The 26,164-nt window shown below is 59.2% G+C and overlaps 1 protein-coding gene across 3 annotated transcripts; it reads left to right on the top strand.

Annotated features, from left to right (window-relative positions):
* Positions 1-1,830: 1,830 nt before the first annotated feature.
* On the top strand, positions 1,831-26,164 carry MYO1C (myosin IC). 3 transcript variants are annotated; one of them, XM_061390612.1, is made up of 32 exons: positions 1,831-2,122; positions 9,600-9,755; positions 9,878-9,993; positions 10,627-10,825; positions 10,906-10,986; positions 12,823-13,002; positions 13,093-13,191; positions 13,409-13,522; positions 13,603-13,674; positions 14,034-14,153; positions 14,265-14,347; positions 14,582-14,687; positions 14,804-14,884; positions 15,158-15,249; positions 17,244-17,338; positions 17,420-17,466; positions 17,583-17,663; positions 19,506-19,611; positions 19,705-19,822; positions 20,682-20,795; positions 20,871-20,947; positions 21,446-21,514; positions 21,611-21,695; positions 21,795-21,954; positions 22,228-22,311; positions 23,517-23,610; positions 23,709-23,764; positions 23,883-24,018; positions 24,099-24,169; positions 24,259-24,356; positions 24,430-24,529; positions 24,909-26,164. In XM_061390612.1, exons 1-32 carry the CDS (start codon positions 2,048-2,050, stop codon positions 24,933-24,935), a joined length of 3,192 nt encoding a protein of 1,063 aa, XP_061246596.1. In that variant the 5' UTR covers positions 1,831-2,047; the 3' UTR covers positions 24,936-26,164. The 3 variants fall into 3 exon arrangements, with proteins under 3 accessions (XP_061246596.1, XP_061246598.1, XP_061246597.1); XM_061390614.1 differs by lacking the exon at positions 1,831-2,122 and adding an exon at positions 2,928-3,035; XM_061390613.1 differs by lacking the exon at positions 1,831-2,122 and adding an exon at positions 7,922-8,213.

Here is a 26,164-nt window from a genome sequence, read left to right as displayed (position 1 = left end):
TCTATGTATTTGTTTTTGGCTGTGCTGGCTCTTCGTTGCTGCTTGGGCTTTCTCTAGGGGCAGTGAGGGGCGACTCTTCTTCGTTGTGTGCGGGCTTCTTGCGGTGCCTTCCTCACGGTGGAGCACAGGCTGTGGCGCGTGCGGGCTTCAGTAGCTGCTGCACTCCGGGCTCAGTAGTAGTGGTGCACGAAAGCTCTCCGAAAATGTTACCTCTCCCCAGATCCCTCTACCCCGAGGTCCCCATGGTAACTTCTCTGCCCACAACACACACACACCCGAGGAGCCCAACCCTGGAAGTCCCCTACGTCTCCTCACATGCACAAGCATCATGGGTGCTGCCACCCTTCCTCTGTAGCTGGGGGAAGCGAGAGCTCAGAGAAATGGCGTGATCCCCTGAACTGTGGTGTCATGCAGAAACACAGGAATGGGGTCAAGAGCTGGGTTCGAATGAGAGTCCCTGCTTTACCCTATTCTCCCCTACTCTACGAGTAGGGTACCCTCCTCTACCCTACTCTAGGAGTCCCAGTTTCTATAAAATAACAAATAGCATTCCAATTCGCAAGATTACTGTGTGAGAACAATTGCAAAACATTCTACCCAGGTCTTCAAACTAATCGATGCAGCCCTGGGGCAGGACCCCAGGGCTCCTGACTCCAGGGATCCCCGTGTTTCTCCTTCTGTCTCTGGGTCATGCATGTCCTGTACGTGCCCACCTCTCCCCTTTGCCCTTCTGTCTTCACACACTCCTACCCCTGCCTCTTGTGGCCAGGAGGGCTGAGTCCAGCAGTGACTGAGAGGCGGGAAGGGGAAGGGGGGCTGCTCTCCCTCCCCTTGGCCCCAGTCAGGATATGGCCGCTCTGGGCCCAGCCCTGACCCGCCGAGTGGAAACAGGAAATATGTGAGACTTCGTGTGCGCTGGGTCTCTGCGCCTGGCTCCACGGCTGATAAGGGCCATTGTGTGGCCGCTGGGATGATCCTGCCCTGGATAGATGTGCTTCCCGGAGGAAGGAAGGAAGCTCTGCTGGCCTTTCCTGGGCGGGGGAAGCTGAGGGGAGGCAAGGAAGGGTGCCTGGGGGAAGGTGCCCGCCCGAGAGGGGCTGTCAAGGCCAGCGCAGGCCCACGGGACTCCACCCCTCCCCTGCCAGTATCTTCCTCTGGAAAGGTCGCTTTCGCCCATTCACTTTGCCCTTCCTATAAGGAACGGCCAGAGACCCGAGGGCTCAGTCCCAGGCCAGGAAAGTGTCAGCTGTGATTGAGCAACAATAAAGATAGAAAAACAGGAACATTTGGGGGTGGGGAGCACTGAGGGTGCTATGGAAAAGTAGGGAGCAAACAAGACTAAGGTTCCCCACGGCTGGCCAAGCAACCCAGGGACCAATGTCTCAAGCATTCGAGGCTCCAGAGGAGGGTAGGATAGGGGCCTCCTCAAGGTGCCCTTCTGACTCTCCAGCCAACTCCCTCTGCCCAACATGGCCAGTCCCCAGCAGCCCTGGCCTCTCAAACCCCCGCGGCTCACCTGCTGCTGCGGGTGGCAGGCAAGCTGTGGGGACACGCAGAAGGCGCAGTGCCTAATGACGGCTCCTCTTGGCTCAGGGCAGGATGTACATTCTGATTTTGGGGAGTGGTCACTGTGCTCTCCAGCTGACATTGGTGAGAGGGCATCAGGAGAGGCCCGGTCATGGAGCTGCTGGGGGAACAGCCTCCTACCCTTTGACCTGGAGCCCAGGGTCCCCCAGGGGTGGCTGCATCAGCTCCTCTGGTTACCTGGGACAACAGGCATTTCCTCCATCCCTCAGCCCCTCCTCTTCCTGCCCCAACCCTGCTGGGCCAAGAGGCCTCCCAATCAGACCTGGGCTTCTCCAGCTGTGTCCTGAGGCACTGGACCAGACCCATCCCCTGGGGCAGGAGTTGAAGCTGAACCCAGTGGCCATCCCAGCGTGAGACCAGATTCCTGGTTCCGGGCACAGCCAGAGCCAGCGGGCAGGCAGGCAGGCGGGCTTTTGCTCAGAGGTCCCAGAGCTCGGCACGCTGGCTCTCCACAGGCGGAATGGCGCTGCAAGTGGAGCTGATACCTACCGGGGAGATCATCCGTGTGGTTCACCCGCACAGGCCCTGCAAGCTAGTAAGTTGGGATGCTCTGGGCTGGGAGGAGGGTGGGAGTGTCTCCCCAGTGCCCAGAAGCCCCCTCTCAAGCAAACTCCATGGGGAAGAGGTGAGCAGTGGGGAAGCGTTCTGGTCCTTGGTAGGACGTGAAGGGACCGGACAAGAAGGGGTAAATGGAAGGAAGGGGGATGGGTTTAAGCCCACTAGGGGCCGAGTGTTTCAAAGTGGGGATCTGGGTTTGACTCCCTTCTCCTCCAGCTCCCTGATCCTCAGTGGGCCGGGCTATGAACTGGGTTAACAACACGGAGGTGACAGGGCCGCTCCGAGATCTAAAGAACGGTGCGTATAAAGTTCCAGGTGGCATACAGTACAGGCTCAGTTAATACCGCCCGGCTTTCCCATCTGGCTTGAAAAACTGACACTGGCCAGTTCAGAGCAGTAGTGAGGGTGGGGAAGGAGGGTGAAGAGAGTCAGGCAGGCGCAAATGGGGAAGAACTATTTGGCCTGGCAAGCAGGGGAGGGTCGGGTTTGCAAAGGCGCACTAGGGTGAGAAAGGAGAAACGTGTAAGACACCCCGCCACCCTGCACTGCAGCAAGTGGGCCAGGTCGTCGACAGAGGAGGGTGCGTGCGTGTGTGTGTGTGTGTATGACTGTGACGCGCCTCGTCCCGGGGAACGGGCTGCAGAGGGTGCTGCATCAAGCCCCCCGCGGACACGGACGCGGGCCGGGGCCGGAGCCCGGCCAAGGCCGGCCGGGGCGGGGCCGTAGGGTGCGCGCGCGCGCCGGGGCCTGGGCCCTGCCTGGGATGACGAAAGGCAGCGGCTCGGCCCCGGGCGGGCCCTGGGCGGGGAGAGCGTGCCAGGGCCGCCGACTCCGGAGCCGGCCACGCCGCCTAGCCTGGCCCCCGCCCGCGCACCCGAGAAGCCGAGAAGGTGGGTACACAGGGCGCGAGGCGGGCCGCAGCCGCGTGGCCCGGGGGAGCTGGGTGCTTCGCTCGTAGGCAGGATGGAGAAGAGGGTAAGCGGCCGGGCGGCGACCCAGTCCCGGAGCTACCGTGCGGAAGGCGAGGGTCGCCGGCGCAGGGATCGCGGGGGCTGCGGGTAGGCTCTGCACGGCCGCTGCGGGGGTCCCAGGAGCCGGTGGCGCCGGAACTCGGCCTGTTGGAGACTTAGATTGTTTGCGGGTAACGTGAGGGCGGTGAGGAGCGGCTGGGGCCGCGGGACTCAGGCACCCTGCGCGCCCTTTGGGGCCCTCGGGCAGCCTGCTCTGCCTCCGGGTTCTGGAGCAGCCGTCCGGGCCCCGCCCCTTCCCGTTCCCCGCCTCCGGGCCCTGGCGCGCGAGTGGCCCCTGCGTGTGTGCGCCGGCTGGGGGGCTCCGAGATGAATGAGAGAATGAATGGCTGGCCCACGGCCTATTCAACGCCCGGCACGCTCCGGCCTTCTGCTCACACTCCCGGGCTCTGTGATTCATTCATTCACGCAGGCGTCCGCGAGCAGTTTTTGAGCCCCCACTGTGTGCCTGCCTGGAGCGGGGGCAATCTCCCGGGAGCGACGGACTAGGAAACCTTCGATTAGAGCGGAATGCGACAAGGAGGGGGCTGTGTGTTTCGGGGAGTCAGGAAGGGGTTCTGGAGGAAGTGATACCTGACCCGAGTCTTCAAGGATGACTAAGAGTCAGTCAGGTGGGGAGGGGGTTGGGTGCGAGGGCCAAAGAAGCTGCAGGTGCAAAGGCGAGAAGCTTAGAGCCGGGCGGCTGGTGGCAGGGGCGTCCGTAGAGCGCCTCTTGGCTGTGTGGGGTAGTGAGGGAGGCGTGGGGAGAGAAGGCACTGGAGAGGGTACCCCTGTGGCCACACAGGAACTCCGGAGCAGTGGTAAACTGAGGACAGAGAGGGCGGCTGAAGTCCACAAACAGGGGCCTGGCAAGAAGCAGTGGGTGTGCTTGGCATAGGGAACCTTCACTCTCTTAACATGAGACGTTAATTGATCAGATTTGCATTTGTAAATACCACTGGAGGCTGCAGGAAAATGAATTGGAGGAAGGCAGGGATGCCAGTTTGGAGGCTGCTTGCCTCATCCAGGGGCACAACAGTGATGGAGGAACAAAGTGTGTGTGTGTGGGGGTGTTGGCAGGTGGTGACTCCTCCGTGTGAGGAGCGGAGGGAGGAGGGCAGGGCCTTTGATGCCCGGCAGTGACAACTAGCTGGAGGTGCCTGTCTCCTCTCAACAGATGGGATATTGAACCAGGAGGACAGGTTAGGGGGCAAGGTACTTTGTTTACTTCTACTGGACCCCCAGATAGAGGCATCTGGCAGGCAAAAGGCCCGTGAGTGTAAACGTTTGACTGGGGTCCATGAGATATCAGGTAGAACCCCTAAGTCCTCGTCTTTCCTTTTCATTCCCCCTTACAACAGTTCCCTTGAGTCTGGAACAGTCCTAGGTGGGGCAACCTGGGTCCAGACCTAAGATATGTTTGATTTAAAAAAAGAAAAGTCGAGCACCTATTCTGTGCCCAGCATGTGCTGGGGGTAAGATAGGCTATGGTACTTTCTGCTGCCCCAACAGGCTGGGAGGCTACCCCCAGTGGAAACCAGTTTCTAGCGGCAATCTGAGGATCCTCAGAACACCCTCTCCAGACCTCCATAGCCCTGGCCTGAAGGAACCCCTGAAGCTGCTCACTACCCTCCCAGAGGACAGGCTTGGGGGCACCTGGCCCATACTAGGTAACAGGGGGAATAATCCAGGTCTGCTGGGTCTGCCCATCCCCGCTTTTAGGGGAAACCCCTCTCCAGATGGAATGAAACCTAGAGGCAGCCTTGGAAAATAAGTCCTGGGTCACTCAGAGGTGAGGCATGGCTGCATCCTAGTCTGCAGCCAGCCCCTAGGTTCAGGGCCATGCTGGGGACCCAAGGATCATGGCCCACTCCCTAGCTGCTATTCCCAAGGCCTACACGTCAATACTCACACAACACAGCCAAAGGTGGATACTAGGCACTGCAGTCACAGGTTCATTAAGGAAGGTCACAGCCTGGCAGGTAGCAGGTTAACCTAACAGAGAAGCTGGGAAATCTGCCAGGGCTAAGCAGGCGTCTCCCCCTTAGGCAGCCCTACAGGAATAGACAGTGGTAGACTTTCCAGTTCCAATGCCACCCTTTCTTTTACTAGTCCTGGGATCTTGAACACGACGTTCGTCTACTGAGCCTCAGTTTCCCTGTCTGTAGAATGGGGGTAATAATCCAGACCTCAAGGCTCAGTTCAAGGGCATTGAAGGTAGTACCAGAAGACAGCGATCCGAACGCAGGAAGCGCCAGGCGCTGCAGCCCTGGTGTCTCTCACACTCTCGGTCCACCCACCCCAACCCCCACCCCACCGCCGCCTTTCTAACTCCTCTTCCCCCGGGACAGGCGCTTCCGCCTAGCGGGGCGGGATGGCCGGTGGCGCTGGCCAGGGGCTGCGGTCTCGCCTGGCCTGCTTAGCCGCTTAGCCGCCCCCTCCTTCCGCCACCGAGTGGCGGCTCAGGGGGCGTCGGCGGGCATCCCGGGAATGCGGCAGAGCGGCTCGGGCGGGGGTGGCCGGCCAAACCCCTCGGTGCGCGGATTCCCCTCATTCCAGCCGCTAGCCTCGGCGACTAGGCCACGCCCCTTTACCCGCCAGGTCACGCCCCCTTGCCAGCCCCTCCCCTCGGGCCCGCGGGCCACGGCCAGCCGCGCCAACCCGGTGCTTGCACGGCCCTCGGAGCCGTGCTCCCGGTGGGCACCGGCTTTACCCTCTTCCTCCCGTCCCCCAAGTACCTCCCCACTCCAGCTGAGCGGGAGGCTGAGTCCTCTCCGCGCTCTTTCTTTCTGCATTTTCACCCTGGGGGCCTCGCGGAGAGGGCCTCCTCCCGACCGAAGCCCGAAGCTGGTGGCATTTAAGACCCAGCCCCGCCCTTCCGCTCCCACCCATCTCCCAGCTGCGCGCGGTGGCGCTCGGTCCCCTCTGTCCCTCCAGAGGGCCCCATCTCCCAGCTGGCGCCCCCCGCCGCGGGGTCCCGCGGGCTCTGGCCGGGCTGTTGTTTTCAAAGTAATAAGCCTTCCCCAAGAGGCTGCAGCCCGCACCTGCCGCCACCTCACTCCCTCCCCGGGGTGCCTATGTCCAAGAGTGTGGGCCAGGCTAGGGCTTTGGGTCCTAACCCTGCCTTCTGCCCCCTAGGATAAAGTCGGTATCTGCATTATTGCACCTCTGGTTCCTTATCTGTCAGGTGCAATGGAGGTGAAGTTGGAGAGCTCTTTCTAATTGGCCGAGGGACACGCCTCAGGGGCTTTCCCTGCTAGATAATAAGTGTGACCTGTCTGACCCAGGACCTGGCTCTGTATGTCTGTTCCCACTGGCTTCCCAGATGACGCTAGTGGTAAAGGACCCGCCTGCCAATGCAGGAGACATTAGAAATGCGGGTTTGATCCCTGGGTGGGGAAGATCCCTTGGAGGACAGCACGACAACCCACTCCAGTATTCTTGGCTGGAGAATCTCATGGACAGAGGAGCCTGGTGGGCTACACAGTCCCTAAGGGTCGCAGAATCAGACATTACTGAAGCGGACTTAGCATTGCATTGAAGAGAGACGTCTGCTCCAAGCCTGTGCAGAGAGTGTCTGGCCAGAGAGGGAAGTGATATTTACTGAGGGTCTGGGAGGTGCCTGGGTGCCTTATCTTAGGCTTCTCAACAGCCATTTGAGACAGAGGTTAGTCTCATTTCAAGGCTCTAGGAGAGGTTTCCAGAAGTGAAATGACCTGCTGGCAGTCATACAGCTTGTGAGAAGTAGCCCGGCCTTTAGGAAGCACTAGCCATCACACGGGGCTTCCCTGGTGGCTCAGACAGTAAAGAATCTGTCTGCAGTGCGAGACATATGGGTTGGATCGCTGGGTTGGGAAGATCCCCTGGAGGCAGGTATGGCAACCCACTCCAGTAGTTTTGTCTGGAGAATCCCCATGGACAGAGGAGCCTGGAGGGCTACAGTCCATGGGGTCGCAAAGAATCCAACACGACTAAGTGACTAAGCACAGCCATTACACCCCCACCTGCCCTGGGATCTGAGCTAGACTTGTCCCGCAGGCTGCTGCCCACTGCGCACCTAGAGCTCAGCGAGGATGGGGCTGCTGGAGGCTGGTTTGGTTTGGGTAGCTGGAGGGTGTCCAGGGCAGAAAATATGGAAGGATCCAGAGAGGGAGTCCCCCCACCAAACAGAAGAAAAAGAAAGGTGAGGAGCCCTTGGGCGCGGTGGGGGGAGCCTAGTCAGGGTGTCCTGGGTAGGGGGAAGGGTATTGCTCCGAATGCTGGAAATCGGGCCGTGGATTTCCCAGATGGAAAGCTGAGCCCTCCGTGGAGGCCCTACACGAACGACGCTGGGCACAGGCGTCCTGTGGCCGTCTCCCTCCCTGGGGCGAGTGTTCTGTGAACCCAAGAGATTTTCTTGGGTTTAAAGACGTGGGACCCACCCTCCAGACTGTACGGGGTGGGGGGTGGACAGTGTCCCCGCACCGAGGCTCCGCCTGTCTGGGCACGACGGCCGTATTTGGACATTTCGTTCTATTTTTAACTTTCCCGGGACTCGAGGTTGGGGTGTGGGGCGGGGGAGGGAAATCCTGCTTCCTCCGGGACCCACGGGCCTCTCTGCCTAGTGAGTTGAGTCCCCAGCCTGGCCTAGTGCGCAGTGTAGACACGAGCCCGGAAGTGAGTTCCGGGTCGGTGTAGACGCAGCGGCCGCGCGGGTTCCGGGCCCCACCCCTGGGAGAACCGACTACGTCCCTCCTGGAAAACCTGACTCAGGCGGAGCCCCTGCCCAGCCGGGAGCTCCGCCCCCGCTCTGTCCCCACCCACGCCGCTAGATTTCCCCCCGTCCCCCGCACTGAGCGCCTGCCCCACCCCTACCAACTGGAGAGGGACCCCGGAGTCCGAGCCCCGAGCGAGGCGGGGGCGCCTAGGGAGTCCCACGCCTCCGAGCCTAGCGGAGGCGGAACGGGGGGAGGACCGGCCCCTCCCTCGTGACGCCGCCGCCGCCGCCGAACCCCGGGCCGAGGGCGCGGGCCGCGGAGACGGGCGCCTGGCCGACCGGGCAGGATGCGCTACCGGGCGTCGGTGAGCGAGGGGTGCGGGGCAGGGCCGGGGGGGTCCCAGGCGTCCCTGCCGGCCTCGCGGCGCCGCCTCCGCCCCGCCAGGAAGCGGGCGCGGCCCAGGAATTTCGGGTGGAAAAACGTCCCGGAAAGTTGCAGGAGAGTGGAGGCCGAGGCCGGGAGGGCCGCGAGGCGCTCGGACCCAGGCCGGGCCAATAACTCCCGGGGAAGTCTGAGAGCGCCCAGACCCGCCACCCAGAGGGCAAGGGGGCTGGGGCTTGGGTCAGATTTGGCAGCAGCTTCGGGACAGAATTAGAGAGGTGGAGGGGAGGGCGCTGAGGGGCAGGCCTGGAAGAGGCAGGGCCACGACCAGACCCAAAGGGGTGCCCCCCGCCCAAGATCTGGATGGTCTGCGGTTGGAGGCGACCTGGTGGCCTCTTTGGATCCCTATCCCTGGGGCCAGCTTGCTCTTTCTTCCCTGACCCTTGACACTCTTGGTGTCAATTTCCTAGAGCTCTCAGATCCTTTTGAAGAGTGTGGTGAGGGGTGAGGGTCTTGTTGAGCCTGTGCTTCTTCCTACCCTCTGATGGGCTCCAGCTGCCAGCTGGGTTTTCCCTGGTAAAACCCCTGCTCCCTTGAGACTTCTCAGGACTCCCAGTGGAGGAGGGTGTCTGGGGAGCCTGGCAGCTGGCGGGGAGGGTGTGGTTCCGCTCTGGGAGGGAGGGCCCCCTTCTGGGGTGAGTGGTGAGCCCAGCTGGGATGTGAGGGTCTCCCTGCCCCTGCCCCAGGGGAATCTCTCTCCTGGCGCCTGGTGCAGCCCCTTGCTGGGTCCCTAGACCCTCTCTCTCCCCCTGGAGATTTTGGTGAGTCAGAGGGGGAGAGACAGCCCCACCCTGCTTGTAGAATTCACTCCATGCGATTTGTCCTACAAAGCACCTGTCACACAAGGCCTAGAGCTAGGGGACTTGAAGTCACCTGGTCTACCTCAACTCCTCCTCCTTGGGATGCCTTCCAGAGAGAGGAGGGGTTTTGTCCCAGGTCAACAGAGCATTCTTTCTTTTATTCTCATGACATCACTCCCCCACCCCTCACTCTCTCTACACAAACCAGCCCCTCCCTGGACTCAGCGGCCTTGGCCCCATGTCCTCTGGGGCCTGTGTGTCCAGTGGCCCGTGTTCTGGCCCACGTGCCCAGGTGGCCTTGCTTCTCGGACCCATGTTCCCAGTGTCCCGTGTGCCAGCTTTCTGTCGTCCAGGCCCTCTCTACCCAGCCTGGGGCACCTGTTTCTCAGGTGTGCCCTGTGTTCGCGTGCCCTGGTTGCCCCCTCAGTCCTCCAGGCTGTGGCGAAGGGGAGAAGAGCCCTTCCCTTGCCCTGCTGCCTCTGACTCTCTCCCGTGGCCCGTCCCTGCAGGCCCTGGGCAGTGACGGGGTGCGGGTCACCATGGAGAGCGCACTGACCGCCCGTGACCGGGTGGGGGTACAGGACTTCGTGCTGCTGGAGAACTTCACCAGCGAGGCCGCCTTCATCGAGAACCTGCGACGGCGCTTCCGGGAGAACCTGATCTACGTGAGGCCGGAGTGGGAAGGCGGAGGGGGCGCGGGGGCCACAGATGCAGGGCTGCAGGGAGTCGGGAGAGCGGCGCCGGGGCCTCTGGGAGAAACTTCTGAGCCTCCTCCTCTGACCCCCAGACCTACATTGGCCCCGTGCTGGTCTCTGTCAACCCCTACCGAGACCTGCAGATCTACAGCCGACAGCACATGGAGCGTTACCGAGGCGTCAGCTTCTATGAGGTTCCACCTCACCTGTGAGTGACCCCCCCACTCCCCCCGCCCCCCAGCATCACCACCTGAGATGATTCCACCCACCTTCCCACTTGGGATGAATCACAATTCACATCTCTGAGGAATACCCAGTCCTCACCCAAGGTGAATCTCTCTATTGCATCAGGATCCCCCTAGCCTCCACCCCAACTCACACCCAGGACTATTTTTTTGGCCCTGCTGTGTGGCTTGCGGGATTTTAGTTCCCTGACTGGGAATTGAACCCATGTCCCTTGCAATGGAAGTGTGGAGCCCTAACCACTGAACCACCAGGGAATTCCCACACCTGTGACTTATTCTCCCAACACTACCTGGACATGGCCCTCCCACCTTAGTGACCCTCTGACCTGCACCTCTGAAGGACCTCCCAGCCCTACCTATGAATGACCTCAATCTTCACCTGAATGAATTCCAATCTCCTCACCCATGAGTGAGCCCTTCAATTTTCCATCAGAATATGACTCTCATTCTCAACTGTGAAGGATCTCCCTTGACCCACATCCTGGAGGGGTCACCTGTCCTCAAGGGTACACCCCCAGTCCTTCCTGTGGGATTCCCAGCCCCTGCAGCCACTCGGCCCCCCTGCCCCCTAAGCTCCTGACGGGCCTCTGCCCCAGGTTCGCGGTGGCTGACACTGTCTATCGGGCACTGCGCACGGAGCGCCGGGACCAGGCAGTGATGATCTCTGGGGAAAGCGGGGCAGGCAAGACCGAGGCCACCAAGCGGCTGCTGCAGTTCTATGCCGAGACCTGCCCAGCCCCTGAGCGGGGTGGTGCTGTGCGGGACCGGCTGCTGCAGAGCAACCCGGTGCTGGAGGTGAGGGGACAGCAGCCCCTGGGGGTGGGAGGGGCAGGTGGAGGCCACCAGGCACCCCTCACACCCTGGCCCTTTCCTAGGCCTTTGGCAACGCGAAGACCCTCCGGAACGATAACTCCAGCAGGTTTGGGAAGTACATGGACGTGCAGTTTGACTTCAAGGTACCCATGGGCGGGGCAGGGCAGGGGGAATGGGATTCCCATGTAGTGGGCACCCATTGGCCCGCGTCTTTGGCACCAGTAAACATTTATTGAGCACCTTCTGTGTATCAGGCACTGTTACAAGTGCTAGTGACACAGAAGTGAAACAAAACAGACAGAAATCCTGCCTCCAGGAAGATAAAGAATTTGCCTGCAATGCAGGAGACCCAGCTTCGATCCCTGGGTTGGGAAGATGCCCTGGAGAAGGGAATGGCAACCCACTCCAGTATTCTCGCCTGGAGAATCCAATGGACAGAGGAGCCTGGCAGGCTGTAGTCCATGGGGGTCACAAACAGCAGACATGACTGAACGACCAGCAGGGAGATAGTCCACAGAAAAGTGTAAAGTAGCCAACACATGTCACAACAAAAAAGAAAATGAGGCAAGGAGAAGGGGCATTGGCTGTTTGAAATAATGCAGATACAGTAGGCATGGAGAAGGTGGCCTTTGGTAAAGCCTTGATGGAGACAGAGAATGAGTTGTGCATACACTCGAGAGGGTCCAGGCAGAGGGCACGACCAGTGCAGAGGTGCAGATGAACAAGATGCTGGATGTGTTTACAGACAGCAAGGAGGCCAGAATGGCTGGAGAAGAGAGCAAGGGGCCAAGGAACAGAAGAGGAGGCTCGATGGTGCGGGTCCTTTTGGGTCTTTGTAAGAATTTTTTTAAAACTCTTGAGTGGAAGTGAGGCAAGAGAATTTTGGGGGATTTTTGTTTGTTTGTGTGGTCATGCCCACATGGCCTGCAGGATTTTAGTTCCCCAACCAGCGACTGAACCCATGTCCCATGCAGTGGAAGTGCAGAGCCTTAACCACTGGACCACCAGGAAAATTCCTGAAAGTTTGAACCATATATATATTTTTTTTTTTTTTTTTAATTTTTTGGCCGGGCCTCATGGCATATGGTATCTTAGTCTCTCAACAAGGTATTGAACCTGTGTCCCCTGCAGTGGAAGTACACTGAAGCACCAGGGAAGTCCCAAAAGTTTGAAAGAGAAGTGTATTATGACCTCAATTTCCTCTTAAAGTGATCGCTCTGGCTGCTTTGTTGAGAATAAATGGTAGAGACTGAGGCCGAGCAAGAAAATGAGTTAGGAAACTGATGATTATTAGATCTGGGTGACAGATGATGGTGGCTGGGCCCAGTCTGGTGGCTGTAGCTGGATTCTGGATATTCTGAAGGTGAGGGTGGCAGGATTGGCTGGCTGATTGGATGTGAGGTGTGAGAGACAGGGAGGCCCCCAGGAGGACCGCAGACTTCTTGGTCTGAACACCTAGAAGGGTGAGCAGAGTGGGAGGAGGGAGCTGGTTTGAGGAGCGGAGACCAGGACTTAAGTTTCAGACCTGTTGAGTTTGAGATGCTTATGGGACCTCCAGGTGTGATCCACCAGGTAGAAAGAGCATGCATGCATGTGTGCTGAGTGGCTTGTCATGTCTGACTCTTTGCAACCCCGTGGACTGTAGCCTGCTAGGCTCCTCTGTCCATAGAATTCTCCAGTCAAGAATACTTGAGCAAGTTGCTATGCCCTTCTCCAGGGGATCTTCCTGACCCAGGGTTCAAACCCATGTCTCTTGCATTGGCAGGAGGGTTCTTTACCACTTGTGCCACCTGGGAAGCCCAAGAAAGGGCTTAGCATCCTCATTTCATAGAGGAAGAAATGGGGGCCAGGAGGGGCGACGTGCCTGAGCCCATGCAGCCAGAGCTAAAATTCATACTCTGGAGGGCAGGGGGGGAAGGGGAAGATGGGCTGTGTCCCCTGTCCCCCTGAGCAGTCACCACATCCTGCCCGGCCCGCAGGGTGCCCCCGTGGGTGGCCACATCCTCAGTTACCTCCTGGAGAAGTCCCGGGTGGTGCACCAGAATCACGGGGAGAGGAACTTCCACATCTTCTACCAGCTGCTGGAGGGGGGTGAGGAGGAGACGCTGCGCAGGCTGGGCCTGGAACGGAACCCACAGAGCTACCTGTACCTGGTGAAGGTGAGTAGAGAGGGGCTGGCGGGCAGGACCTGGTGCCACCTAGGGAACCCACCCAGCCAGAGCTGTAACCCCGCTCTGCCCGTGCCACAGGGCCAGTGCGCCAAAGTCTCCTCCATCAACGACAAGAGTGATTGGAAGGTGGTCAGGAAGGCCCTGACTGTCATCGACTTCACCGAGGACGAGGTGGAGGTGAGACCTCTGTCGGGGGCCGGCCCTTCCCTCCTGTCACCCCGTGAAAATCCCAGGCTACCTTTATAGCCTGCTTCTACTCCCCCCGCCGTCTCCTCTCACACGCCTTGCTCCCTCCATTCCCAGCTCCTGCTGACCATCCACATGTGCCCTCCTGGGGCTCTCAGACCCTCCCGTAACCCCCGCCGCCCCTCCCTGTCCCCTCACCCCCATCCAGGACCTGTTAAGCATCGTGGCCAGCGTCCTGCATCTGGGCAACACCCACTTTGCCGCCGATGAGGAGAGCAACGCCCAGGTCACCACCGAGAACCAGCTCAAGTACCTGACCAGGGTGAGGAGGCGAGCAGAAGGCGAGGGCGGGGCAGCTGGGGCGGGGGGGCTGCACCCTCACCAGCCCCACCCCCTTGGCAGCTCCTTGGTGTGGAAGGCTCAACGCTGCGGGAAGCCCTGACCCACAGGAAGATCATCGCCAAGGGCGAAGAGGTGAGGCCAGGCGGTGGGGGGACAGGTGTTCCAAGGCAGCCCCCGCTCCCATCATCCCCCATTACCCTGGTCTGCTCAGCTGGTCCTCTTAGCAATATCGGAAGCTTATAAGGCAGGTGGCTCAGAGAGGCACAGGGAGGTGGCCAGGGTCACACAGGAAGAGGGTGAGGCTGGAAGGAAGACTGACTTCCAGGAATGAGACCTCTGGTGGGGCCACTGTGTCCTCCCCTGGATGCCGCCCCCTGGCCGGCACCAGGCTCACTGGGGGCAGGGATGGCAGAGTGATCAGTTTCCTGAGTCAAAGGGGCCAGGGGTGGGAAGGGACTGCATTCATCTCCCATCTCACCCTCCACCTGCAGCTCCTGAGCCCGCTAAACCTAGAACAGGCTGCATATGCACGGGACGCCCTCGCCAAGGCTGTGTACAGTCGCACCTTTACCTGGCTGGTCGCGAAGATCAACAGGTCCCTGGCCTCCAAGGTGAGAACTTGGCCCCTGCTACTCCCAAGGTAGCAGGGAGGGCGGTTCAGGGAGGCCAGGGCTGCGAGGTGGCGAACGTGGGGATCCACACCCTTGGTTGGCTGGCCCTAGGATGCCGAGAGCCCCAGCTGGCGGAGCACCACGGTCCTTGGGCTTCTGGACATTTACGGCTTTGAAGTGTTCCAGCACAACAGGTCAGCGCCTCCCCTGACTCTGCCTGTCTCTCCTCCCATCGTCTCCCCTGTCCTGGTCCCTCACCTCTCTCCCGGCCTCCTTCATTCCTGCCAGTGACTTCCAGCCGCTTGGGTCCCGCTGTATGTTTCTTCCCTCGGCTAGTGCTGGGGCCTTGTTCTGCCCCTCCCCACCTTTCCTGGTCTGGCCCCCTTCCCCCAACTAAAGTACTGAGGACGCCTCTGTCTCCCTCACAGCTTTGAGCAGTTCTGCATCAATTACTGCAATGAGAAGCTACAGCAGCTCTTCATCGAGCTCACCCTCAAGTCAGAGCAGGAGGAGTACGAGGCCGAGGGCATCGCGGTGAGTGCAGGCCGGCCCGCGGGCGGCCCCACGTGCAGCCAAGATCCAGGCCTGGGTGTCCCCAGGGGAGGAGCCTCGACCCCACGGTGATGCCTCCCTCCCCTTGTGCCCCTCAGTGGGAACCGGTCCAGTATTTCAACAACAAGATTATCTGTGACCTGGTGGAGGAGAAGTTCAAAGGCATCATCTCCATTTTGGTGAGCCATCTGCTCCTCCAGGGCCTCGGGCTGGGGGCTGGGTGGGATGACGTCACCCCTTTCCCCTCGCTCTCCCAGCTGGACAGGCCTGTCTGCAGAGGGCCAGAGTCCTCGGAGCCTGATGAGGGACAGAACAGGGCTGTGTATGGAGGGTGAGGGGAGGCGCTGGCCAGCCCTGGGAGTGTCTGCGCCTCCCTCCGGGGCCCCTGAGTCCCTGTGCTCTCCGGTCCCTCCCCCACACACACCCCTCACCCTCTGCCACCACCCACCCAGGACGAGGAGTGTCTGCGTCCCGGGGAGGCCACGGACCTGACCTTCCTGGAGAAGCTGGAGGACACAATCAAGCAGCATCCACACTTCCTGACGTGAGTGGGGCTGGGGGCTGTCCTGGGCCAGAGCCTGTGGAAGCCTGGGAACCCCCTCACCCATAAAGTGCCAGCCACAAAGAGGTGACCGGGGGAGGTGCCAGTGAAGGCCAGGCACACAGAGCTTTGGCTCCTGGTGCCTCCCGAGTAATAAGCGAGGAACGCCACTTCCTCCTTAACCCGCTCAAGAATGAAACTTGCTAAGGTTTTTTTTTTAGCCTCCTTGCTTGGAAATTCCTTTTTATTTAAGATATCCCGTAAAATGGGATGAGGGGAGAAAAGAAACAAGCCTCTCTGTCCCAGCTTTGCCTTGCATATTTTGATAATATCACCTCCTCTAACTAGAAGCAACCCCCGGAGGAGGTTTTACTGAGACTTTCAGAGGTACAGCCCTTTGCCGGAGGTTATCTCACATCAAGTCCAGAGTTGGACCTCAGGCCCAGAGCCACAGATTAGTTCCCTGACAAGGAATCGAACCTGACTCCCAGCGGTGAAAGCAGAGTTCTAAGCACTGTACCACCAGGGAATTCCTGAGCAGCTTTTTCTGGAGCGAGCAAGCGAGGAACCCGTTTGTTCCCATTCCCCACGGGCTGCAGCAGGGGTCCCAGTAAAGCCTTGCCTGCAAAAAGAAAGAAAGAAAAACACCTGTTTTTCTGTTTGTAAAAAAAAATCCCTCCTCAGAGAAAAGTTGGAATGTGTGCAAAAGCCACTTGTAAGCCTGTCACCCAGAGGTCACCACTGTTAATAATTTGAGACGTTTTCTTCCTGCCTTTTTCTATATACTTTTTTTTCTTTTTTGTGGTTGAGAGCTTATTGTATATAGGACTCAGGATAACGTTATATCCTGAGTATCTTCCTGTATCATCAAACAGAAAACTTTCCTCAAAACACTTCCTCCGGCGGCTCTAACACACACACACACCACTGCTCTCACCCGGCCTCTCGGGGCCCTGTCCAGCCTCTGGGTTTCTGCTGGGAAAAGAGAATACCTACCCCTGGGCCTTAAATCTCTGCCTGGTCTCTCTGGTTAGTTGCTTGGAATTCTTCTTTAAAAGTAGAAAATGGGCTAAAGGGTATAGACATGCTTAAGGCGAGAAGGCAATGGCACCCCACTCCAGTACTCTTGCCTGGAAAGTCCCATGGACGGAGGAGCCTGGTAGGGTGCAGTCCATGCGGTTGAGAAGAGTTGGACACGACCTGAGCGACTTCACTTTCAGTTTTCACTTTCATGCATTGGAGAAGGAAATGGCAACCCACTCCAGTGTTCTTGCCTGGAGAATCCCAGGGACGGGGAGCCTGGTGGGCTGCCGTCTATGGGATCGCACAGAGTCGGACACGACTGAAGCAACTTAGCAGCAGCAGCAGCAGCAGTCTCTTGGGGGCTGATTCCATTCTTAAAATGTAGCGGGCAGCACTCAGCACTCTGAGCAGAGCCACGCAACAGCCACTGCTGCTGCTGCTGCTGCTGCTGCTAAGTTGCTTAAGTCGTGTCTGACTCTATGCGACCCCATAGACGGCAGCCCACCAGGCTCCCCCGTCCCTGGGATTCTCCAGGCAAGAACACTGGAGTGGGTTGCCATTTCCTTCTTCAATGCATGAAAGTGAAAAGTGAAAGTGAAGTCACTCAGTCGTGTCTGACTCTTCGAGATCCCATGGACTGCAGCCTTCTAGGCTCCTCCGTCCATGGGATTTTCCAGGCAAGAGTACTGGAGTGGGGTGCCATTGCCTTCTCCAATGCAACAGCCAAAGGCAACACCAAATAGCCCTCCACCCTGCGGGCCCTGGCAGCATGGAGGCTGAGGTCCCAGTCCTGGCGCTGTGTGACCCCGGGCAAGGCCATCTACCTCTCTGAGCCTCTGTGGTGGCCTCTGCGGGAGGAGGCCCCGCCCTGCTGGTTTCCTAGAGGATGCCTGATTCCTCTCTTGAAGTCTCTTCGGCAGACAGGGGCCTGGCTCAGGCCAGCCATTGGCAGCTTCCTCTCCCTGTTGCCCCAGGCACAAGCTGGCTGACCAGCGGACCAGGAAATCTCTGGACCGCGGGGAGTTCCGCCTCCTGCACTATGCCGGGGAGGTGACCTACAATGTGACCGGTGAGGACCCTAAGGCTGTGTCCCCCCGGGGGGGCTGGGAGAAGGGCTCTGCCTCCCCTCATGTCTGCTCTCTCCCCTCAGGGTTTCTGGATAAAAACAACGACCTTCTTTTCCGGAACCTGAAGGAGGTGAGGAGGACCTCCAGGGGGAGGGCTGAGGGTCTGGGCTCTGAATGATCTCTGCCCCAGAAAGCTGACTGGCCTGTCCCTATGCTTCCTACATGGCCCCTGCCCTGCCCTCACAGACCATGTGCAGCTCGGAGAACCCCATCCTGGGCCAGTGCTTCGACCGGAGTGAGCTCAGCGACAAGAAGCGGCCAGAGACGGTGTGAAGGCGGTGGGACCCCAGGGGGTGTGTGTGTGCACACGCGAGCAGGCCCACTGCCTGCTTGAGCTGGGAGCTGGCAGTGTGTGTGTGTGTGAGTTCCTGTGTTTGCTGGTGCCTCGGTGCACATCTGTGTGTGTCTGGGAGGCTGCCGTGGGTGCATCTGTGCCTACTTTGATGGATGTCTGGGTGTCTAACGTCTCTTAAGTATGGATGCACGCATGTACACCTGTGTCTGTGTGGGTGCTTGCATGCATTCACTCCCTGCAGCAGACACTTGTGGTGGACATTACTGGACACTTAGGATACAAAAATGAACACATGCTGACCTAGAAATGTGCATGGGTGCTATGGAAGCTTACAATAGGGAGCAGCAAATTGCCTGCGGAAGTAGAAGAGGGGAGGGGAGTCAGGGAAAGCTTCCTGAAGGAGGAAGCCTCTGAGGTAACTTGGGAATGAGTATAGATGCTTGTCAGACGTATGGGAGGGCCCTGCAGAGCCCCACACAGGAGCACAGTCCAAAAAAGACCAGGAAGTGGACCACAAAGTGCCATTTTCAAGGAGAGCGATGGAGGGAAGGCAGATCTGGCCAGTGGTGCCAGATGAGGGGAATGCTCCATCCAGTGAGCTGTGCACAGAGGTGTGGCTGCCAGGCTTGGCAGGGGGAGGGTTAGGGCAGTCTCAGGACGAGCAAGGTCAGGGAGAGGTGGAAGCCAGGGAGCTGCAGGCCAAGACATGCTGGCAGGGAGGCCGTGGAGGCAGAGTGTTGCCCAGAGTCTGACTCCTTGGGACCCTGTCCTCGGTTCCCCAACCCCACCCCTTCCCTGATGGTTCTCAGCCCCACCCTTGTGAGGACACACCCACTCCTGTCCAGGCCTCTCCAGCAAACCAGAGATTCCATTGACCCCTCCCAGGGACCCGCAGCTACTCCAGACCCCACTAGCCTATGATGCACCCTGACTGTCCAGTGTCCCAGGCATGCATCTCCTATTTCCCTAACTCAAGGCAGGGACCACCCTCCACCCAGTCCTGAAAGACAGAAGCCTGGGCCGCATCCCTCATTCCTTAGCCTCCCCCATTGCCCTCATCCTAACAACTGCTGGATCTTGCTGGTTTTTGTTGCCTGAAAACCCCTTCCTTTCAGCCCCTCCCCGTAACCCTTATTCCATTAATAGTCCTCTGAGCCGGTCAGCCTCCTCCCTGGCCTTCTGTCTTCCCACCTGCTCTTACCAACCACCCTCCACCTATGTGCTGTAGAGATACTCCAAAAGGCAGATCTCTTCCTGTCCCTCTCTCCCTCCAGATTCCTCTTTGGCTCCCTATTTCCCTCAGGATAAAGTTCAGTCTCCCTGATGTGGTTCCTGAGTCCTACCATGACCCTGCCTCTCTGATGCTCTTTTCTACTCCCCTCCTAGATCCTTGCATGGCTTGTAGTTCCCTGTGGACACCAAGCCTTCGCTCACTCTGTTGCTCTGCCCCAGTGCCGTTCCTGCCTCCCTTCTGGCTGTCTCCTACTTGTCCTTTCCTTCTTACCTGAAGGGTTATTTCCCGAAGACCCTTCCTGCTACCCCCTACCCCACAGACAGAAAACTTGTAACATTTCACTTGGAAATGCTGCACCATCTTCGTTGGCTTCAGAAATCTGACCTTTGCAGATGCTGCAATAAAGAGTTGTAATTTTTAAAAAAAGGTCTACGAAGGGCAGGGTCAGCTGTGGGAACTGGTGGTGTTTTGCCCCAGGAGGGGTGTCTGTGGGGTTCTGCGCAGGGAGGGGCATTTGCAGGGGTCAGTGGCTTCAGCCCAGTTACCACCAACCTTCCTGTTGTTCATCTTGGCTGACCAGGTGGCCACCCAGTTCAAGATGAGCCTCCTGGAGCTGGTAGAGATCTTGAAGTCAAAGGAGCCTGCCTACGTCCGCTGCATCAAGCCCAATGACTCCAAGCAGCCCGGTAGGCCCTCTGCCCCGTAGGCCGGTGGGGGCTTGGCCTCCCCTGCAGAGGCCGGTCAAAGCCCGCTGACCAGCCAGTGATCTCTGCCCCCAGGCCGCTTTGATGAGGTGCTAATCCGGCACCAGGTGAAGTACCTAGGGCTGATGGAGAACCTGCGTGTGCGCAGAGCCGGCTTTGCCTACCGCCGCAAATACGAGGCTTTCCTGCAGAGGTGGGGGCGGGGCCTGGCTTGGCGCCAGGGGGAAGGGCTGGGAGGGTGTGAGCCTCTGAGATCCTGGGCGGGAGGACAGCCCTCAGCTGCGGTGGGAGCCACACCAGGGGCCCCTCCATGCTGCAGGCCTAATGTTAAGCTTGAGAGGGCAAAGACCAGCCCTCCCCACGCCCAGGCCCTGGCCTCACAGAGCAGCTGGTCAGGGGTCCAATGAGGCACGCATTCACATACCTATCACCAGTGGAGACAGTAAGAGCCTGTGAAGGGGACAGAGTTTGCAGTCAGTTCAGAAAGCAACTTCGTTGTTATCCCTGGTCAGGGGTCTGAGGAGTCACCAGGCATGTCTTTCTAGGCCTGTGACCTTAGGCAGATGTTCAGTTCAGTTCAGTCACTCAGTCCGACTCTTTGCGACCCCATGGACTGCAGCATGCCAGGCTCCCCTGTCCGTCACCAACTCCCGGAGCTTACTGAAATTCATGTCCATCAAGTCAGTGATGCCATCCAACCATCTCATCCTCTGTTGGCCCCTTTTCCTCCTGCCTTCAATCTTTCCCAGCATCAGGGTCTTTTCCAATGAGTCAGTTCTTCACATCAGGTGGCCAAAGGATTGGAGTTTCAGCTTCAGCATCAGTCCTTCCAATGAATATTCAGGATTGATTTCCTTCAGGATTGACTGGTTGGATCTCAGATGAGAAACCTCAATTTTCTCATCTTTAAAGTAGGGGTAGTAACAGAGCTACCTCCCCGACTTTCTGTGACCTAAGAGTCAGTGGGACCAGGAAAGCTGGTCTGGTTCCCAGAGAAGAGCGCTGGTGGGGGGCGGGGGCGCTGGGTGCATTTCTGCTCCTCCTCTCACCAGGTACAAGTCACTGTGCCCAGAGACATGGCCCACGTGGACAGGACGGCCCCAGGATGGGGTGACTGTGCTGGTCAGGCACCTGGGCTACAAGCCGGAAGAGTACAAGATGGGCAGGTGAGTGGCGCCCATGCCTGGGGTTTGAGGGCTACAGAGTTGGCAACCAGGGGCTGATCACTGCTGCCCTCCCAGGACCAAGATCTTCATCCGCTTCCCCAAGACCCTGTTTGCCACAGAGGACGCCTTGGAGATCCGACGACAGAGCCTGGGTGAGCGAGGGGCCCCACTCATCCTGTCCAGTGGGGTCTGTTCTGGGAAGTGGGAAAGAAATCACTGTATTCGGCTGCTTCTCTGGGACGTCTGCCATGTCCACATGGGGCTGCCCGCCTCGTCTGCTCCCAGATACACACTCAGCATGTTCCCACATTGCTTTGCTCCCTCTCTCGCTCTTGTTTTTCTTTTGGCTGTTCTGGGTCTTTGTTGCAATGCGCAGGCTTCTCTGGTTGCACAGCTCAAGCTTAGTTGCCCCACAGTCTGTGGGATCTTAGTTCCCCAACCAAGGATTGAACCTGTGTTCCCTGCATTTGCAAGGCGAAGTCTTAACCACTAGACCAGCCCTTGCCCTTTCCTGTACTCTCCTTCACTTATTTATCCTCGCACTCGAAGCTGGTTCAGCCACTCCCCTTACTCAGTGAGCTCTTAACAGGGCCAGGCCCCCAGCTGGGTCCCTTGCGCTCTGGCCAAGTGACTTTCTTTCCCAACCACAGCCACGAAGATCCAGGCCACCTGGAGGGGCTTTCACTGCCGGCAGAAATTCCTCCGGGTGAAGCGATCAGGTTCGGGCGCCCAGGGGTCTTCAGGACGATGGGGGCCGGGGCTAGGGTGGGCCACTGTGGGAAGAGATAGAGGTCAGCCATTTGTGGTCTCTGCAGCGATCTGCATCCAGTCGTGGTGGCGAGGAACGCTGGGCCGGAGGAAGGCGGCCAAGAGGAAGTGGGCGGCACAGACCATCCGGCGGTGAGCACTGGGCGCCACGCAGAGGGTGCAGAGCAGAGTGTCGGGGCAGGTCTGCTGCCAGGCTTCTCACCTCCACCCATGTCGGACCCCCGCCCCCAGGCTCATCCAGGGCTTCATCCTGCGCCATGCGCCCCGTTGCCCTGAGAATGCCTTCTTCGTGGACCATGTGCGCACCTCTTTTCTGCTCAACCTTCGACGGCAGCTGCCCCGGAATATTCTGGACACTTCTTGGCCCACGCCCCCACCTGCCCTGCGTGAGGTCTGTGGGCTCTCCCTGCTGACTGGGGGACTACCAATTTACCCAGCAGAGGGACCTAATAACCATGTGACCCGAGGATCCATGGGAAGGGAAGGGACTTGGAGCTGGGCCATGGAGAGCGAGTTCTTTGCAGAGAAACAATTCAGGAATGGAAGGGTGTCCAGGTTGAGGGGGTGTCACTTAGGCCAAGACCCGATGGTGGGCACGTGCCTGTTGTCTGCAGAGGGAAGGAGCCAGGCTGCCTGGGTGCCCTGACCTCCCTCTCACCCACAGGCCTCAGAGCTGCTGCGGGAGCTGTGCCGGAAGAACATGGTGTGGAAATACTGCCGGAGCATCAGCCCTGAATGGAAGCAGCAGGTATGGGGCTGGGAGGCAGGTATGGGGAGGTGGGGGGGGGCGTGGGGGGTGGGGGATGGGCGGTGCTGGAAGAGAGCTGGCCTGGAGGACCTTTGCCCTGACTTACCATGCAACCTTGAATTGATCCAGGCCCTTGTCTGGGCTCCTGTGTGAAGTGGAGACTGGAGTAGATTTTGCAAGGCAAATAAAGTTTATCTTCTAGAGCAGCTGCACTGGACTGGTTGAGGCTACCCAGAGTCCTGTGTTGAAAAGGCTGCAGCATCGGTCTATTAGAATAGTTCCAGAGAGAGACATTGGTGACCGATGGGCCTTGTATTTGCCAACTCAGTATCGGATGATGATGAAGGACCCACCCAGCAGAGTTAACCTGCAGTAGTTTTGGGGGGTTTTTTGCATAATTTTATTTATTTTTGGCTATGCTGGGTCATCATTGCTGTGCTCAGGATTTTCTCTAATTGCACCGAGTGGGGGCTACTCTCCAGTTGCGGTACACAGGCTTCTTGTTGCGGTGGCTTCTCTTGTTGCAGAGCACAGGCTCTGCTGCTAAGTCACTTCAGTCGTGTCCGACTCTGTGCGACCCCATAGATGGCAGCCCACCAGGCTCCCCTGTCCCTGGGATTCTCCAGGCAAGAACACTGGGGTGGGTTGCCATTTCCTTCTCCAGTGCATGAAAGTGAAAAGTGAAAGTGAAGTCGCTCAGTGGCTCTAGGGCTTCAGTAGTTGTGGTTCAATAGTTGTGGCACACCACAGGCTTAGTTGCTCCAAGGTATGTAGGATCTTCTCAGATCAGGGATTAAACTGATGTCCCTTGCATTACAAGGCAGATTCTTAATCACAGGACCGCCAGGGAAGCCCCACAGTAGTTCTGAGTATTAGAATCAGCCAACTTTAAGATCTCAGGCCAGAGCTGAATCTCAGGGGCTCCAGGGCCTGTGATGATGGGAATAATCCCCGAAGTGGGGCCTGGACCCTGACAGCACTGTCATGACCCTTGTGGAGAGGCCACTGCCTCGGTTGGTGGGGACGGGGGTAAGAGAGAGAAGGGGCTGAAGGGGAGTATTGGTGGCAGGGCTTAGCCTCCTGCTTTTGGGTCCAGAGAGAGGGTGAGGGAGGTGGTCTCAGCTCCTGTCTCAGCAGACTCCTGCTCTGCTGTGACGGCCCCACCTTTCTGACATCCCCCGCCCTCCCTGCTGTTGTCTCCTCAGCTGCAGCAAAAGGCCGTTGCGAGTGAGATCTTCAAGGGCAAGAAGGACAATTACCCCCAGAGTGTCCCCAGACTCTTCATCAGCACGCGGCTTGGTGAGCCCCCGCCCCTCCAGTGTGCAAACCCTCCATCAGCAGCCCGGTCCCCTCTCTCCTCCGCTCACGCCCCCTTCGCTCCCCTATCTGGGTTGCAGGTGCAGATGAGATCAACCCCAGAGTGCTGCAGGCCCTGGGCTCGGAGCCCATCCAGGTGAGACCCTGTGGGCAGCCCTCAGCCCCACACAGTTCAGCTGCCCAAGGGCTGCGTGGGCGGGGGGCGGGGCCTGGGCAGGGGGTGAGGAGGCCCCTCACCCACCCTCTGTCCCCAGTACGCCGTGCCCGTCGTGAAGTACGACCGCAAGGGCTACAAGCCGCGCTCCCGGCAGCTGCTGCTGACGCCCAACGCCGTGGTCATTGTGGAGGACGCCAAGGTCAAGCAGAGGATTGAGTACACCAACCTGACCGGTGAGCCCGAGTCCAGGTTGGCTCCATAGAGGGGGCCCTGCTCTGCCCCTTGATCCCTGACCTCTGCCCTTTCCCCCCAGGAATCTCCGTCAGCAGCCTGAGCGACAGCCTCTTTGTGCTCCACGTGCAGCGTGAGGACAATAAGCAGAAGGTGCCCCTTGGGGCCTGGGGAGGTGGGGAGGGGACGGGTCCTCTAAGCGCTGGGCAGGGCCTGACCCCTGTCCCTGTGTGGGCCCCCAGGGGGACGTGGTGCTGCAGAGTGACCACGTGATCGAGACCCTGACCAAGACGGCCCTCAGCGCTGACCGAGTGAACAACATCAACATCAACCAGGGCAGGTGAGGCAGGGAAGGCTGCTGAGCAGGCCGTGCATGCACAGGGGGCAGGCCTCACACACCCACTTCTCTCCAGCATCACGTTCGCAGGGGGGCCCGGCAGGGATGGCATCATTGACTTCACACCCGGCTCGGAGCTGCTCATCACCAAGGCCAAGAACGGGCACCTGGCTGTGGTGAGTGTGGGGCGGGGGCAGAGCCTCTGGGGGCTGGGCCTTCCTCCCTCGGCCATCCTGGACAGAGCCTAGGCACCTCACTGTGGGTCTCGATCCAGAGGGCACCCTTCAACCCATTGCCCACTGAGCACCAGAGACCAGTGCAGAGGGTCATAAAGAGGGCAGCATGGGCAGGTGGCAGGGGATATGCTGCTTGGGAAGAGAGGCCCACTCTAGTCGGGGCAGTAGGATCTAAGGGCCGAGTCTCCAGCACCGAGGCCTCCGGACCTGCCCCCTCCCTGCCCCAGCGTGTACTACCAAGTATCTACCTCACGAAGACCAGTGCCCGGAGCACCTCTGCTTCCTGCTCACCTCTGGGCTTCTCCCCTGGTCCCCGCAGGTGGCCCCGCGGCTGAACTCGCGGTGATGAAGGCACCCAGAGGACCCCTCCCGCCTCCCAGTGCTTTGCTCATCCCCTCCTCCCTTCCCAGCTACCAAAGACTCGAGCTTCCAGACAGGGACCCAGGGACACCTCGAAGCCCACCGACAAACTCCCGCCTCCTGCTCGGCCCTCCCTCGAGGGGGCGGCAGGGGCGCAGGAAGCTGCCCCAGGAGTGGGCCAGGCCGGGCCACAGCAATAGGAAGAGCCGGGGCCAGAGGCAGCCGCGCCAGCCCCACTGCCAATGCCAAATATTTGAGAGAAGGGAACTTTTGCTGAGGTTTTTCTCTGAGATTTTTTTGATGCTTTATAGGAAACTATTTTTTAAAAAAGCCATCTTCCCACCCGTGCCCTCCCCGTCCCCCCGCCACCGCCAAGACACACTGGATGTGTTTTCCCTGACTCAGCAGGGCAGGGAATGTTGCCGAGAGGGTGGGCGATCTGGGCCCTGGTGCCCTCTTCCCTGCCCAGGCCCCCCTCTTCTCCCCGTTCCCTTGGCACCTTGTCTGTCTGTCTGCCTGTCCACCTGTAGCCCACTCCGACATTCCCCTGGGGGCTAAAACCACCCTTGCCTCCCTCTCCGTCCAGCCTTAAAAATGCCCTTCTAATATCAGCCCAGCCTGAGGACATCCTGGAGTAAAGGCGGGGCTCTCAGAGCGGAGGATTTGGACGACTGGGAGATCACCTAGTTGAGTCTTCTGGTGTGATGGAGCAAGAGATAGAGGCCCAGAGAGGGGAAGGGACTTGCCCAAGGTGATCCAGCAGGTTGGGGCAAAACCAGACTGTCCTCAGCACACCTCACTGCCTCTCCCAGGGACTGGGGGCCCCGTGAAACAGGCTCATGTCTTAAGGGTGCATGTGGCTTCCTGACCAGCAATCAGCCTTGGGGGCCACCAGGTGGGAGGAGGGCTTCCACCTGAGTCCATGCCTTAGGATGACAAACACCTTACCTGTATACTCTGGCCCCAGGTTAAAGACTCGGGGCCTTCACTGGCTCCTGACCCCCTCCCTATCCTGGGAGCCTGGGGAAGGGGCTGGCCTTGGGAGGAGCTGCAGGGGCATCACCTCTTTCTGCTGCTTCTCCCCCACCCCCACCCCCAACTCCCCAGAGGGCCTGGGGGCTGCCCAGCTGCCTCTGCCCTCCTGCGGGTCTCAGCCCACTGCTGACACTTCTGCAATCCAGAGAAACACTAAATAAAGCAATATGTGTTTGCCAA

Source organism: Bos javanicus, chromosome 19, assembly GCF_032452875.1.
Source record: "Bos javanicus breed banteng chromosome 19, ARS-OSU_banteng_1.0, whole genome shotgun sequence".
Lineage (NCBI taxonomy): Eukaryota > Metazoa > Chordata > Mammalia > Artiodactyla > Bovidae > Bos > Bos javanicus.
This window is presented reverse-complemented; position numbering and strand designations above follow the sequence as displayed.

Coding starts and splice junctions, on each gene's coding strand:
- MYO1C (XM_061390612.1), top strand. CDS start 2,048: ATGGCGCTGCAAGTGGAGCTGATACCTACCGGGGAGATCATCCGTGTG. Junction 9,994..10,626: donor TATGAGGTTCCACCTCACCT/GTGAGTGACCCC, acceptor CCTCTGCCCCAG/GTTCGCGGTGGCTGACACTG. Junction 19,612..19,704: donor CAATGACTCCAAGCAGCCCG/GTAGGCCCTCTG, acceptor CTCTGCCCCCAG/GCCGCTTTGATGAGGTGCTA.